This window comes from Lithobates pipiens, unplaced genomic scaffold (assembly GCF_037356315.1).
Source record: "Lithobates pipiens isolate NorthernLeopardFrog02 unplaced genomic scaffold, aLitPip1_a1.2 Scaffold_27, whole genome shotgun sequence".
NCBI classification, from domain to species: domain Eukaryota; kingdom Metazoa; phylum Chordata; class Amphibia; order Anura; family Ranidae; genus Lithobates; species Lithobates pipiens.
The window spans coordinates 15,470,669-15,487,013 of record NW_027507788.1 but is presented as its reverse complement, the minus strand read 5'-3'; the positions used below and the strand labels follow the sequence as shown (position 1 = coordinate 15,487,013).

The window sequence follows — 16,345 nt, the reverse complement described above, 5'->3', positions numbered from 1 at the left end:
TGTAAAGTATTTTTTATAAATGTTTAATAAATGTTTTAAAGACAAGATCTCTATAAAAAAATGGAAAATAAATCTTGTGTAGACATGTGGAATTTAACATAGATGTAAACCCCAAATAAAAATAAATGGCATTACGTTTTGCTCTGTGTGCTTTGCGTCAAAAGTTGTAAATTAAAAAAATAAAATGCTTGTGTTTTATGTCCCCTTTTTTATTCTTTTTTTACATCTCAGTGCGAGAGCTAGGGCCCCATACACACTATCAGATTTTCTGCAGATTTTTGTCTTCAGATTTACCAAAAACCATATAATGCAAGGGCCGGCCTGATTGCATACACACTGAAACTCTTCAGATTTGACCTCATATTATCTCATATTATCATATTATGACCTCATATTATCTGGTTTTGGCAAATCTGAAGACAAAATTCTGCAGAAAATCGTGTGTATGGGGTCTATGGCACTGCTGCCTCTGACTGCTATTCTTTAGGTAATTTGTGCTTCTCATTGTTCTCCTTGTTGGAGGCTTTGACATGAGGAAGCAAAGCGCATTCACCACCGGCAACCCGTTTTTCAGGCGCTTCGGCGCTAAAAATAGCCCCTGTAAAAAAAAAGCCTCATCTGCAATCCCAGTGTGAAAGCATTAAGGCGCTGCGCTGGCAGGACATTAAAAAAAAAAAAAGTCCTGCAAGCAGCTTCTTTGAGGTGCTTTAGCAGCGGTGTAAAAGCTCCTAAAGCGCCCCTGCGGTTTTAACCTTTATTCAGCCGCTAGCTGGGGGGTTAAAAGCGCTAGCGGTCGAGAGGCACCCCAAAAACGATGGTAAAGAATTTTTAAAACAAGCGTCGCTTTACCGCCGACACCCCCGTGCTGTCAGTGTTAAAGGGCACCTAATGTCTGCCGGCACCCACCGATTACGCAGGACACAGGCAGAAAAACAATTTGCCTATGTAAACAAGGCAGAATGTCGTTCTGTCAGAAGGGAAGGCATGGATCCTGTGTTTCTGAAAAGCAGGAACACGGATCCAAGCCTTCCTCTAGTCAAAGCACCTGCCCCAGAGTGAGTAAGCACAACCTAGGCACATAGTTAACCCTTTGATCACCCCTGATGTTAACCCCTTCCCAGCTAGTGTCATTAGTACAGTGACAGTGAATATTTTTAGCACTGGACACTGTATTGCAATTTTGCAGTCCCGCTATAAGTCGCCGATCGCCGCCAATACTAGTAAAAAAAAATGAAAATAAAAAAAAAAAAAAAAGTTAATATCCCATAAATTGTGAGATGCTATAATTTTTTTTGGGCAATAAACGCTTTTTGTGATTTTTTTTTTTTAACCCTTTGCTCACCCCTGATGTTAACCCCTTAACAGCCAGTGTCATTAGTACAGTGACAGTGAATATTTTTAGCACTGATCACTGTATTGGTGTCACTGGTTCCCACAAAGTGTCAGTTTTGTCCAGTGCAATATTGCAGTCCCGCTATAAGTCGCCGATCGCCACCAATACTAGTAAAAAAAGAAATTAAAAAAAAATTGAAAATGTAAAAAAAAAAAAATTAAAATATCCCATATTTTGTGAGACACTATCATTTTTTTTGCGCAATAATTTTTTTACCAAAAATATGTAGCGGAATACATATTGACCTAAAATAATGAAGAAATTCGATTTTTTTTACCTTTTTTTTATTTTATTTTTTATTTTTTTATTGGATATGTTTTATAGCAGAAAGTAAAAAATACAGATTTTTCTTTTTTTCTCAAAGTTGTCGCACTTTTTTTGTTTATAGCGCAAAAAAATAAAAACCGCAGTGGTGATCAAATACCACTAAAAGAAAGCTCTATTTGTGGGGGGGGGAATCAGTTTGCAGTGTTTCTAGCCCTCCATGGAGTGCAAAATCTTTCCAGCTATTCCTCTGTCACAGGAGACATTCAGTCTGAAACTGTGATGTTGGAGGGTCCGGAATGTGGGAGTGAAAATGTGAGCCATGTGATACTGATATCCCTTACATTTCTCCGGCTTCTAAATAAAGATCAGGGAAGGGCCCGGAATGCGTTGCAGAACATTTTGCTGTTGCTGTTGCCTCTCATAATAAAATATAATGTAAAATAAATAAACATTGATTTACATTTTAATACTTGCCCCAAAAACCCATGAAAGCTCTCTAGTATTTTCCTTTCAAAATGATAAAGAGACATTTTCAAAGCAAGTTAGCAGATTAAATGTACTAAAACAGATTTAACTTACCTCTTTTTATTAGTAAATACCGTTGGCAAGCCAAATTTCTCCTGCATTTAGGAAGCTGCAGTCTGTTTTCTCCACAGCAGGTGGCGCTAGGGCTGTAGTTGCACCTTTGCTAGGGAGGAGGTCAGGGATGGCGCTTTTGAATACTATTCCCAACCCACCTGAGGGATCGCGCCAGGAAGCCGTCACTGCACGCCGCCACCAATCACAAGCTGCCTAGTCAGGGCGTGTGTATGTGCAGCTGTATCCTGGGAAATGCCCCACTGCCTATGATTGGCGGTGTGCAGTGATGGCTTCCTGGCGGGATTGCTCCGATGGATTGGGACTAGGATCTGAACACGCCTGAGCCCATCCCTAGTCAGGAGGCATAAGGTTCCTCTATGGTTTCCTGAGTCACTGGAGAAGCTATCCAATTGGATGCTGCCACCCCATGTGATGAAAACAGCCATCTTGGCTCAAGCAAAACCTATTTAAGGCCCTGGCTCCAGGGTTTTAGCACACTTTGCCAACTGGACAGAGTAGGGACAGGTAGACGTGTGCACTGCCAAAAAATATGTTCGTTTTCTTTGAATTCGTTTTTATTTTATTTATTTTTTTGGAGTCATTTGTTATGATTGTAATTCATTATTTTGAATAAATTCGGATATTAAAAAATTTGGAAATGAAAAAATTCGGAAATTCAAAAATCGGGAAATTCGAAAATGAAAAAATTCCGAAATGTAAAATCCGAAAATGTTAAATTTCGGAAATTCGAAAATTTGGAAATCCGAACATTCAAAAATCCGAAAATAAGAAAGAAAATGTGAAAATTCGAAAAAAGAACAAAAATCCGAATATAAGAACGAAAATCCAAAAATAATAACAAACTAACTAATAATAACTAACTATTAAATTATAGGTATTGGAATTTCCTTTCAAATTTGGCTGTTAGGAAATATGATGAATACGAATTTATCGGAAGTTACGCATTATCTGAAATAACAAATGTCGCATCTAATTGAATGGAATGTAACAAATTAATAATGATAAATAATAAGAATAAAAAGTGTTTATATTATTATTTATTATTATTAATTTGTTGCGTTTCATTCGTTTAGATGCGACATTTGTTATTTTGGATAAATTCGCATTCATTCAGTTCACTAACAGCCAAATCTGAAAGGAAATTCTAATACCTATAATTTAATATGTATTATTATTATTTAAGGTACTTATACTGTATAGCGCCGTCAATTTACACATCGCTTTACATATACATTGTACATTCACATCGGTCCCTACCCTCAAGGAGCTTACAATCTAATTTAATAGTTAGTAATAGTTATTATTAGTTATTAGTTCAGATTTTCAAATTTTCGGGTTTTCTAACTTTCGGATTTTCGTTCTTTTGAATTTTCATTCTTATTTTCGGATTTTCTAATTTCCGAATTTACAAATTTCTGAGTTTCGAATTTCGGAAAAATGTGTTAAACGGGTTTTCATTAATTAGAATATGTTCGAATTACGAATTTGTCGCATTTCGTCGAAAAGTGAATTTGGAACAAAACGAATTGCACATGTCTAGGGACAGGTACCCCGTCGGTGAGGGACAGTAGCAGCGCTAGAGAAAGGTTCCTAATAAGGAGGGTAAGCGTAGGGCCTCATCTCTTCTAACGCACTCCCAATTGGGACCTGACGATCAGGACGCATTCGGTCCTCTCTCAACAGACGCGTCATTCCGGCTGGAATCTTCTCTGTCACTTTACTGAACTGGGAGTGTGCCGGGCTGGGTGACTGTCCTGCCGGGCTTGTTGTGAACTGTTGTTGCATTCCTTCAATACAAGTTCTATTGCACCTGCCTGTGCGAATTATTGTTTCTGCACCACGCTGCACCCCACCTACATGCACCCTGCTGGGTAGCACTGGAGGGGGTGGGAGGGGGACGGATCAGAAGTTTTATATAATTCTACGAAGTTTTTGTAGATAGAGCAATGAGCTGTCAATCTAATAGGATGTGGGCGGAGTTCAGAGTGGCTCAATCATTTAACTTTTGACCATTGTTTTACCTAAAAGGGAACCTGTGCTGTGCCTGTGCAGAGAAAGGCAACAGTTGCAATTGGTTGTTGTCTTTGAGTGTGCGATAGACAGCAAAAAAAAAAAAAAAAAAAACATAAACAAAGTACAAAAAGGGTATGTGCAGGGGTGGACTGACAACTCATGGGGCCCCCGGGCATTAGGAGATTATGGGGCCCCCAGGCAATCCGAGATTATGGGGCCACACGGTATACACACACACAGTATACAATCACACAGTACACACAGTATACACAGACATGTTTCTATTGGCTGAGAAGGTACTGGAGAGGTGGGGCAGCTATAATCTCGGGATTTTTAGACCAAAAGGATGTCGGTAAGGGACATTTCAGAGACAGATGTAAAAAAAAACACAGATTTTTTACATACTGTCCCTGGTTTTATTGAGGCTGGCAACCCTGATGGGGCCCCCTAGTGGCTAGGGGCCCTCGGGCAGTGCCCGAGTGGCCCAATGGTCAGTCCGCCCCTGGGTATGTGATTTGCCAGCAAGTTTCAACTGTCAAAAAGACAGGTCCTCGTGGACCTATCTCTCTTAAATTAGCAGTAGAAGTGCCAGTAATCCTCCCTAAGTAAATCCCCCCGTGTAATCCCCCCAGTGTAATCCCCCCCAGTGTAATGCCCCTGAGTTTATCCCCCCACTCCCCTTGTAATTCCCCCCCCCAGTTTAATCCCCCCCCCCCAAGTGTAGTCCCTCACAGTGTAATTCCCTCAATGTACTTACCCCTGTGTAATGCCCCCCAATGCATTCCCTCCATGTGTAATCCTACCAGTGTGAGGCACAAATCACAGTGTATATCTTCCTAGTGTAATCCTCCACAGTGTATATCCTCCTAGTGTAATCCCCCCCAGTGTAATCCCCCCCAGTGTATATCCCCCCTAGTATAAACCCCCACAGTGTAATCCCCCCCCAGTGTATATCCCCCCTAGTATAAACCCCCACAGTGTAATCCCCCCAGTGTATATCCCCCCTAGTATAAACACCTTTTTTTCCTTTTTTTTTTTATTAATGATCACATTCCCTCTGTTCTCAGCTGCATAAGAGCTGGAGGGAGGAGAAACAACAGTACACTGGCTGTGCATGGGGGGGGGGGGGGGGGTCAGCAGAAGTATAATCATTGGATGAGAGTTCCCAGCACAGCTAAACAACTGACCATGCTATGTTCTCAAGCCTGGTGTGGTCAGCTTTTCATGGAAAAGCAGAGGGAACTGAAAAGAACACCAGGGATTTCATACAAGTACATTGTATACACCATGCACATAGTAGCGATATGAAATGTTGAGTTTACATACCCTTTAATTACATTGTGTCCCATATTAACCCGTAATTGACATTAATCAGCCCTAATTAACTCGTCAAGATCCACGCTATAGCCGAATGATGGCTACAGAGCGGATCTACTTTGCCGGGAGGCCGCCAATAGATGTCCTCCCCTTTACATGCTCCCCACACAGGGCGGGCGCGGTGCGCGCTGTGATCAACGAGTCAATGAGACTCAGGTGATAACAGATCGGAGTAAGGGGTCGACCCCAGCCCCTTACCACGTGATCCGCTATCAGCCAATGACAGCTGATCACGTGATGTAAACAGAAGATCGATAATTGGTTTGTTTTTCTCGTCATGCTGAAAGCCGATCACCAGCTTCTGTGCAAGAGACATCGGTCCCGAAGAGGAAGAGGCGAAGCCGTCTCAGCTGATCTGCGCCTCATCTGTGCCAACCAGTACCACCTGTCAGTGCCCAAAGTGCCATGAATCAATGCCCACCAGTGCATAACAGTGCCAGCAATCAATGCCACCTATCAATGCCCATGAGTGCCACCTATCAATGCCCACCAGTGGTGCCAATCAGTGCCACCTAGCAGTGCTGCCTATCAGTGTCACCTACCAGTGCTGATCACTGCCACCTATCACTGCCCATCACTGCCAGCTATCAGTGCCATCTATCAATGCCCATCATTGCCATCTATCAATGCCTATTAGTGCCACCCATCAGTGCCACCAATGCCACCTATCAGTGCCCACCAGTGCCACCTCATCAGTGCCCATTAATGCAGCCTATCGGTGCCCATCAGTGCTGCCTCATCAGTGCAGCCTCATCAGTGCCCATCAATGCAGCCTATTGGTGCCCATCAGTGCAGCCTCATCAGTGCCGCCTCATCAGTGCAGCCTCATCAGTGCAGCCTCATCAGTGCAGCCTCATCAGCATACATCAATGAAGGAGAAAATTACCTGTTTGCAAAATTTATTAGCAAAATATAAAACGGTTTTGTATTTTTTTTTATTATTCTGTATTTTTTTTATTTTTTTTAACAAAAAAAAAAAAAACCCAGAGGTGATCAAATAGCACCAAAAGAAAGCTCTATTTGTGGGGAAAAAATATATAAAAATGTTCATTTGTGTACAGTGCAGCATGACCGCTCAATTGTCGTTCAAAGAGTGACAGCGCTGAAAGCTGAAAATTGGTATGGGCAGAAAGGGGATTTAGGTGCCCAGTAAGCACGTGGTTAACTATGCCTTGCCATTCTACCCTAAGATATTGTTTCCCTGATTTTTTATTTTTTTTTCTATTCTCTAACCATTAATGATTTTTTTTTGTTTTGTTTTTTTCCCGTAATGTTCTAGTTTTTTTTTTTGTTCTAATCACACATACATATATATATATATATATATATATATATATATATATATATATATATACCGTGTTTCCCCGAAAGTAAGACCGTGTCTTACTTTCTTTTTATCCCCAAAAGCCCCACTATGTCTTACTTTCGGGGTATGTCTTATATTGGAAAAAAATTGTCGAATTTTTTGTTTTAACCATAAAATTAACATTTATTAACAACCTGAACAGTATTGTATTCACCACAAAACAGTTTTATAAAAGGAAGTGCCAAGAATATCTTGTTACAACATTGCATAACATGTAAAACAATGAAAAATGGTAAGAACGAACAGTGGAAAACTGGAGGATAAAACAGATTTATGTGTGATACAGTACCACCTGCTGTATTTAATCCAGTGTGACACCTGCTGATACCCACTGGGTTACATACAGCAGATGATACCCCAGTATGCCAGTGTGTATGTTTTACTGATGTATGATTAATACTGTGTGCATTACCGTATTTTAAGCAGGAGGCGGCAGTGACAAGTGCAGGGGACGGCGCGGTGACGTATGGAGAGGGGGACGGCTCAGGCGTGGGCAGGAGGTGGCGCTCATTAAGATCAGAGGGAAATGGCAGACGCAGCGACGTATGGAGAGGGGGACGGTGCGGACGTGGGCAGGAGGCGGCGCGCAGCTAGATGAGAGGGAGGCGGCAATACCCCCGTGTTTCCCCGAAAGTAAGACATATGTCTTACTTTCGGGGTACGGCTTATATTAGCCGACCCCTCTGAAACTCCCGATATGTCTTACAATCGGGGGTGTCTTACTATCGGGGAAACAGGGTATATATATATATATATATATATATATATATATATATATATATATATATATATATTATTATTATTATTAATTTTTTTTTTTTTTTTTTGTAACATCAAAGAAAGCACAACATTGACAATAAAGCTTTTATTTCACTTGAGAAAAACTTTGAACTGATTTGTTCCAGAATTTCAGTGTGGTTTTACAAAAGGTAAACTATATAATAACATGCATATTTTGTATCTATAATAAAAAAATAATATATTTTTTTTTTAACTAACTATAATCAAAGTAGAATAAAAATAAATGTATCGTTTTGTTACAATCTTGTCTATGATTTTGAAAAAAAAAAATTTTGAATAAATGTGCAAGACAATAGACACCAAAATCAAACATTTGTTTTCTGAGAGGAGTGCTTACAATGATCAACTTTTATTTATAGAAAAGCTTTATCCTAAAAGGAAAAGGACTGTTTGCTGTAACTGATTATAAAGTGTTAGCTGAAGTTTGGCTTCAAGTTGCTTGTGTATTTAAATCTGCTAGTATATCTAGCACTCCCTCCCCCCCACCAGACTGACAGTACTGCTGTCTGCTGTGCCCCTTCATTCAGAGTGGGAGGCACTCTAATACAGGAGATGTGTTATTGGCCATATCACCGGAGGAAAACAGAGGAAAAAATCCTAAAAAATAAAAACTAAAGCAGCCACCACATCAAATGATTGGTAAGCTGATATATATCAAATTTTTGGTTTGGCTTTAAGTAATAACAAAGTATTGCCAACAAAAAAAAACAGGTCAATAGCAGAAATATAAAACTTTCTCTGGTCCTTTTCAGGGATGTACAGAGATGAGAAGCGAAGAACTGAGCTGGGTAAAACTGAAGTTTAGGTAAAAAAAAAAAAAATCTGTACAGCTTTAGTTACATTGGTTTCCTGTAAAGAAGTATGTCCTCCAATGTGCAGGATGCTGGATTCTGTATCTGCTGGATCTTCACTGCTGCAATGCCCTGTCCTCTTCCTGCTGCTGGACTTTACTGCAGGAATGCCCTGTCCTCTTCCTGCTGCTGGACTTTACTGCAGGAATGCCCTGTCCTCTTCCTGCTGCTGGACTTTACTGTAGGTGTGCCCTGTCCTCTTCCTGCTGCTGGACTTTACTGCAGGAGTGCCCTGTCCTCTTCCAGCTCAGTGACAATCGTCACTGAAACAGAAAGTGATGGGATTTTTAAAAGAGTTGTCACCAGAACAAGAGGCAACGTTTTAAAATGGGGGCATCAATTCTGATGATAAGATGGAATTTCTTTTCACTTTGCAGAGATCTCCTCTAACTTCCTGTTGCATCTGAAGGAAGGGAAATCTCCCCCCCCCCCCCCCCCCTCGTGGGACACAGCAAACAAAATAAACCTACAGGGGTTCAAACCCTCCCTTTACCTAAAGTGCAAGAACAGCCCCACCGAAAGAGATCATTTTCAAATTTCTCAGAATTGGGCTTTAAAGCCGATCTAAACCCAATCCCATCTTAGATCATCTCTGTCTCCTTTGTATGGTTGATGGAGCTATGTTGGAAGGCACAGAAGGGTAATATAAGTAGCCGGATGAAGCAGTTAAGGTTTTTGTGCAGACAAAACATTTCTTTTTTTTGTTTTAGATCGAGTATATATTCTATTGGGGAGATTATTTTCACTGTCCTGGAAACTCAATGGAAAAAGAGAAGACATTTCCGAAAACTAGAACGGGGGTTCTAATCCTTTCCTACACTAACCTTAAAAAAAAAAAAATATATATACTATACACACACATTAAGGCAGGGGATATCAAACTGGAGGCCCTCCAGCTGTTGTGAAACTACAAGTCCCATCATGTCTCTGCCTGAGGGCATGCGCAGTACCCATGACAAGCAGATTCCGAAAAAATAGCCAAAGGTGAACGGCGCCTGCGCTGTGAGTCTAAGTTTAAGCCCCACCATCCAAGTGGACATAGAGTTACAATACGAAAGAGCCGAGCGAAGCAAGGCCGAGCCCGAAGCGTGGCGAGCGAAGCGAGCCTGCGAGGGGCCCTCTAAGTATGTGCGGCCACTTGGATGGTGGGGCTTGCACCTCGACTCACGGCGCAGGCGTGGTTCATCTTCGGAGATTTTCCGAATCTCCTTGTGCTCCGTACTGCGCAAGCGCTGCGCCTGCGCAGTGCACAGTGGAAACTATTCGATAGGCAGACATTTTTTGACATAACACCGGCCCAATATGGTTATATTAGGTCAATTATGTCATGCGCATCCAATCATCTTTGTGTATGTGCCACTGCAGGGTTGGGAATATTCCAGCCACAGGTGATTGGGTCAGCACTGACGGTTTACTTCAAAGTTTGTACCGAACCCAAGCTCATCCCTAAGATCCCTTTCACACCACACCGCCACTATTTTTAGATTTGCGGCGCATTTCGGCCACTAGTGGAGCGCTTTTACCCGCGCTAGCGGCCGAGAAAGGGTTAAAACTGCTGCCAATACGCGGTATTACAGCGCTGCCCCATTAATTTCAATGGGGAGCAGCGGAAGAGGAGCGGTAAACACGCCGCTCCTTCACCGTTTCAAAGAAGCTGCTGGCAGGACTTTTCCTGATGTCCTGCCAGCGCACCGCTCCAGTGTGAAAGGCCTCGGGGCTTTCACACTACAGACAATGGTGCAGCAGTTTTAGGTGCGGATTGCAGGCGCTATTTATAATGCTGTAGCGCCTGCAAAACTCCCTTGGTGTGAAAGGGGTCTAAGGCCCCTTTCACACTGGGGCGTTTTTCAGGCGCTACAGCACTAAAAATAGCGCCTGAAAAAATCTGGTCCCTTTCACTCCAGTGTGAAAGACGGAGGGCTTTCACACTGGAGCGGTGCGCTGGCAGGACGCTGAAAAAAGTCCTGCTAGCCGCATCTTTGAAGCGGTGAAGGAGCGGTGTATTCACCGCTCCTAAACCGATCCTACCCATTGAAATCAATGGGGCAGCGTGGCTATACCGCTATTTTTACCGTTGTTTTAGCGGTTTTAACCCCCGCTAGCAGCCAAAAAAAGGGTTAAAACCGCCCGCAATGCACCGCCGCAGCGGCGCTATGCCGGGCGCATTGCGGGCGGTTTTAACCCTTATTTGGACGCTAGCGGGGGTTAAAACCGCTAAAACAACGGTAAAAATAGCGGCGCTTTACCGCCGACTCCCACACCGCCCCAGTATGAAAGGGGCCTAACTGCAACTACCTACATTTGCCCTCTTGAAATAGCAGTAGGCCTGTAATAGTATTTCGGAAATGATCCCTTAGATAGTTTTCAGTATGCCACGTTCAGAATCGTCACAGAATTGTTATGTACTGAAAATGCAGCATGAAGGGGTTCTGTGAAAGTGGTGTGAAAGGTGTGTACGTGTCTCACCAGATCACTCCGTTCATAAATGGAGAGCCGACCACCCTCATAATCCAGATATACCCCAAACCTGAGGCTAGAAAATGTTTGCATTACATCCATTTCTTTGTTATCATGCACAATAGAATACTTGTTATCTTTCCTTTGCAAAATCCAGGACTTCTTATTATTTCCAAAGTAACACCGATCTTTGGGATCTATACTTGCATAGGCCACCCCTATCCTCCAGTTACCTGTTTTACCTGTCTGCACCTCCCAGTAATGCTGTCCTGATGAAAATCTAGTTTTACTCAAAATCTGATTAATAATAAATCTCCTTGGAGATGTTTCGTAAATACAACTTTCTGTGTAAGACGCAATTTTTAAGTCTTTAGAAACATTCACACCATTTCCAGCTGTATTTACATCAAGTACAATGTCTGAAATAACCTGCAATGTATCCAACCTCGCTTGATTTACAATATCAAACAGACCCTTCAGCAATGTTTTGAAAGTTGGTCCTTCATGGAGATCTTTTACACCGTTTCCCTCTCTTATTGTTGCCTTCAAGTCTTTTTGACCCTCTTTATTTGTCCCATCGTCTTCTAAAACATTTAGCGGGTCCTTTATGTTGTACAGCTTCTCAGCCATTGTTATCTTCTCGGAGAATTCGTCTATTTCAGCTTCCAGATGCCGGATGAGGTCAGTTACAGAGTTCGTAGCTTCGTCTTCTTGCCTTCGACCCTCGTTGAGGATCCGGACCTCAAGAGCCTCCAACTTTTTATGGACGTCTCTGAACAAGCTTGTGACGGTCTTGTTAAAAGTAGCTGCTTTCCTCTTCACTTTGTCCTTGTGACCCAGAAGAGTCTGGATCCTACTTCTGGCCTCCACTTTTTGTGAAGACAAATCTCCAAGAACATTCCTCAACTTTTCTCTCTTCTTCTCAAAGGCATCTTCAATCAACTCAACCTGGTGCCCCTTATGTGGTCCATCCAACCTACAGGAGACACAGATACAGACCGAGTCCTTACAGCAATAGTACTCCAAGATCTTCTTGTGTTGGGAGCATTTTCTGTTCTCCAAGTAAGTGGTGGGCTCAATCAACACATGTTCTGGTGATTTAATGTGCACTTTGACATGACCCTCGCACAAAGAAGCCTCGCAATGGATGCAGGTCTTGAAAGCGGGTGTTGAAGAGTTAATGCAGTAAGTACACAAGATTGGCCCAGGTTCCTCCTCGGGATGAGTAGACTGGAAACGCTCTGCGACGTTCCTTAAAGCGATATTTCTCTGTAGTTCAGGTTGCTCCTCAAACTGCATCCTGCATTCCGGACAGGAATAACCTCCAGATCCTTCTTGTGAGGTCAATACCTTCCCTATGCAGGTGGAACAGAAGTTGTGTCCACATCTCAGCATTACAGGGTCTTCATAGACATTCAGGCAGATGGAGCAGTTCAGCTCGTTCCTCAGTTCAGCAGCCGCCATTGTTGAAGGGAAGGAGGAAATGAAAGTAATCCAAAGCTGTACTCAACCTTTGAGCTGAGTAGAGTATACACAGAATGAGAAGTTTCGATTCCTGGCTGAACTCCACCTCCCGACCTCCTGAGATGATGACGTGTGACACCTTTAGCACACAATATATAGACAGGTGACACACCCACTGCCATCCCCCGGAGACATAGAGACCGAATACACAAAAAAAGAATTGGTTAAACGTTACGTACATATAGTTTCCCATAATAACAATATGTATCAATGTAGAGGTTGAATAGAAGGTTTAGGACAGTCTAAGCCAGGGGTCTCAAACAGGCAGCCCTCCAGCTGTTGCTAAACTACAAGTCCCATGAGGCATTGCAAGGCTGGCAGTTACAAGCATGACTCCCATAGGCAGAAGCATGATGGGAATTGTAGTTTTGCAACAGCTGGAGGGCCGCCAGTTTGAGACCCCTGGTCTAAGCCCTTGTACACGTGGTTGGACATTCCGAAAACGAAATCCGTCGGATTTTGTCCGAAACTGGTGTCGCATACACACGGTCGGACAAAGTTGTCGGAAAAAAATCCGATCGTTCGGAACGTGACGACGTTCGTTCATTCCGCTGGGACTACGTTGAGGCTAGTAGCCAATAGCTTTGGTCTCGTAATTTTATCCGATCATGCGTGGCCCTTTGTCCGATCGGAATTCTCTACAAATGATCGGACAAAGTCCGATCTGATCACGTTGTCGGAAAATTTTTATATCCAGCTCTCAAACTTTGTTGGTTGGACATTCCGACGGAAAAAGTCAGATGGAGCCCACACACGGTCGGATTATCCGACAACACGGTCCGATCGGACATTTTCCGTTGGAATGTCCGACCGCGTGTACAAGGGCTTACAGATTTGATAGTTACTAGACGTGTGTGATTAGTTTCGAACGAAACGAAAATTCGTACGAATTTCCGTAAAATTCGTACATTCGGGAGGATCCGAAATACGAATTGCTATGCTTCCGAATTTTTTTACAAAATACGAAAATTTTAGTTTAAGAATTTCGGATCCAAATTCCTAACGAACATTCGTAATTGTTACGAAAAGTTAACGAACCTAAAAGTTAAAAACCCAGGAAGTCAGCACAGCACAGGGATGGTGGGAGCCCCTCATAATGAGCACAGCACAGGGATGGTGGGAGCCCCTCATAATGAGCACAGCACAGGGATGGTGGGAGCCCCTCATAATGAGCACAGCACAGGGATGGTGGGAGCCCCTCATAATGAGCACAGCACAGGGATGGGGGGAGCCCCTCATAATGAGCACAGCATAGGGATGGTGGGAGCCCCTCATAATGAGCACTGCACAGGGATGGTGGGAGCCCCTCATAATGAGCACAGCACAGGGATGGTGGGAGCCCCTCATAATGAGCACAGCATAGGGATGGTGGGAGCCCCTCATAATGAGCACAGCACAGGGATGGTGGGAGCCCCTCATAATGAGCACAGCACAGGGATGGTGGGAGCCCCTCATAATGAGAACAGCAGAGGGATGGTGGGAGCCCCTCATAATGAGCACAGCACAGGGATGGTGGGAGCCCCTCACAATGAGCATAGCACATGGATGGTAGGAGCCCCTCACAATGAGCATAGCACAGGGATGGTGGAAGCCCCTCATAATGAGCACAGCACAGGGATGGTGGGAGCCCCTCATAATGAGTACAGCACAGGGATGGTGGGAGCCCCTCATAATGAGCACAGCACAGGGATGGTGGGAGCCCCTGATAATGAGCACAGCACAGGGATGGTGGGAGACCCTCTTAATGAGCACAGCACATGGATGGTGGGAGCCCCTCATAATGAGCACAGCACAGGGATGGTAGGAGCCCCTCATAATGAGCACAGCACAGGGATGGGGGGAGCCCCTCATAATGATAAATTCATCATAATGAACTTTCGATATCTTAACAAAAAGTTTACGAATCTACTGAAAATTCGTATTTTGTATGAATCCAAATTGAATTTCGGACACCAATTATGAGTATGAATTAATTCTAATACGAAACGGAACGAAACAAATGTATTGACGGCGCACATGTCTAATAGTTAGTTACATAGGGATGTATTTATAAAATATTTGCAGAGCTACAGTATTTGGCCAAACTGCATGTACTTTTGCTCTGTATTAGGCTTGGTTCACACCAATACGTTTCTTCATGTCTCTTGCAGAAATGCAGGACATGTTTTTTGTAACATTGGTTCCTATTGGACACATTCACATCAATGCATTTTCCTGCCTCTGCGTTTTTGGAAAGGGTCAGGGACTTTTTTTTAAAGCAAAACGCTGCTCTTTTTTTTTTTTTTTTGGCTTTTTTGGTTCAGTAGACTTCAATGGAGACGCTATAAAAAAAATGTAGTGCATGTTTATCGTATTTTTGACACGTTTTTGATGCGTTTTGCATTATTTAACCGCTTCAGCCCCGGAAGATTTTACCCTCTTCCTCACCAGAGCACTTTTTGCGATTCGGCACTGCGTCGCTTTAATTGACAATTGCGCGGTCGTGCGACACTGCACCCAAACAAAATTGACGTCCTTTTTTCCCCACAAATAGAGCTTTCTTTTGGTGGTATTTGATCACCTCTGCGCTTTTTATTTTTTGCGCTAGAAACAAAAAAAGAGCGACAATTTTGAAATAAACTCATTATTTTTTACATTTTGCTATAATAAATATCCCCCAAAAATATTTAAAAAACAATTTTTTTCCTCAGTTTAGGCCGATATGTATTCTTCTCCATATTTTTGGTGAAAAAAAAAATCGCAATAAGCGTATATTGATTGGTTGGTGCAAAGTTATAGCGTTTACAAAATAGGGGATAGATTTATGGCATTTTTATTATTAATTTTTTTATTAGTAATGGCGGCGATCTGCGATTTTTATTGTGACTGCGACATTATCGCAGACAATTTTGACACTATTTTGGGACCATTGTCATTTATACAGTGATTAGTGCTATAAAAATGCATTGATTACTGTGTAAATTACACTGGCAGGGAAGGGGATTAACCACTAGGGGGCGATGAAGGGGTTAAGTGTGTCCTATGGAGTGATTCTAACTGTGGGGGGGGGGTGGGCTTCAACACACATGACAGCGATCACTGGCAGTGAAGGGGTTAACCACTAGGGGGCGATGAAGGGGTTAAGTGTGTCCTAGGGAGTGATTCTAACTGTGGGGGGATGGGCTTCAACACACATGACAGCGATCACTGGCAGTGAAGGGGTTAACCACTAGGGGGCGATGAAGGGCTTAAGTGTGTCCTAGGGAGTGATTCTAACTGTGGGGGGGATGGGCTTCAATACACATGACAGCGATCACTGGCAGGGAAGGGGTTAACCAGTAGGGGGGCGATGAAGGGGTTAAGTGTGTCCTAGGGAGTGTTTCTAACCGTGGGGGGGGTGGGCTTCAACACACATGACAGCGATCACTGGCAGGGAAGGGGTTAACCACTAGGGGGGCTATGAAGGGGTTAAGTGTGTCCTAGGGAGTGATTCTAACTTGGGGGGGATGGGCTTCAACACACATGACAGCGATCACTGGCAGTATAGGGGTTAACCACTAGGGGGCGATGAAGGGGTTAAGTGTGTCCTAGGGAGTGATTCTAACTGTGGGGGGATGGGCTTCAACACACATGACAGCGATCACTGGCAGTGAAGGGGTTAACCACTAGGGGGCGATGAAGGGGTTAAGTGTGTCCTAGGGAGTGATTCTAACTGTG

General features: G+C 43.2%; 1 protein-coding gene across 1 annotated transcript; it reads right to left on the bottom strand.

Moving 5' to 3' along the window:
• Nucleotides 1-7,945: 7,945 nt before the first annotated feature.
• LOC143933572 (E3 ubiquitin/ISG15 ligase TRIM25-like) lies at nucleotides 7,946-12,708 on the bottom strand. The gene has a single exon (XM_077456519.1). The coding sequence runs from the start codon at nucleotides 12,587-12,589 to the stop codon at nucleotides 11,033-11,035; it is 1,557 nt and encodes a 518-aa protein (XP_077312645.1). The 5' UTR covers nucleotides 12,590-12,708; the 3' UTR covers nucleotides 7,946-11,032.
• Nucleotides 12,709-16,345: the final 3,637 nt, after the last annotated feature.

Excerpts from the sequence above, each read along its gene's own strand:
- LOC143933572 (XM_077456519.1), bottom strand. The coding sequence starts at position 12,589 with ATGGCGGCTGCTGAACTGAGGAACGAGCTGAACTGCTCCATCTGCCTG.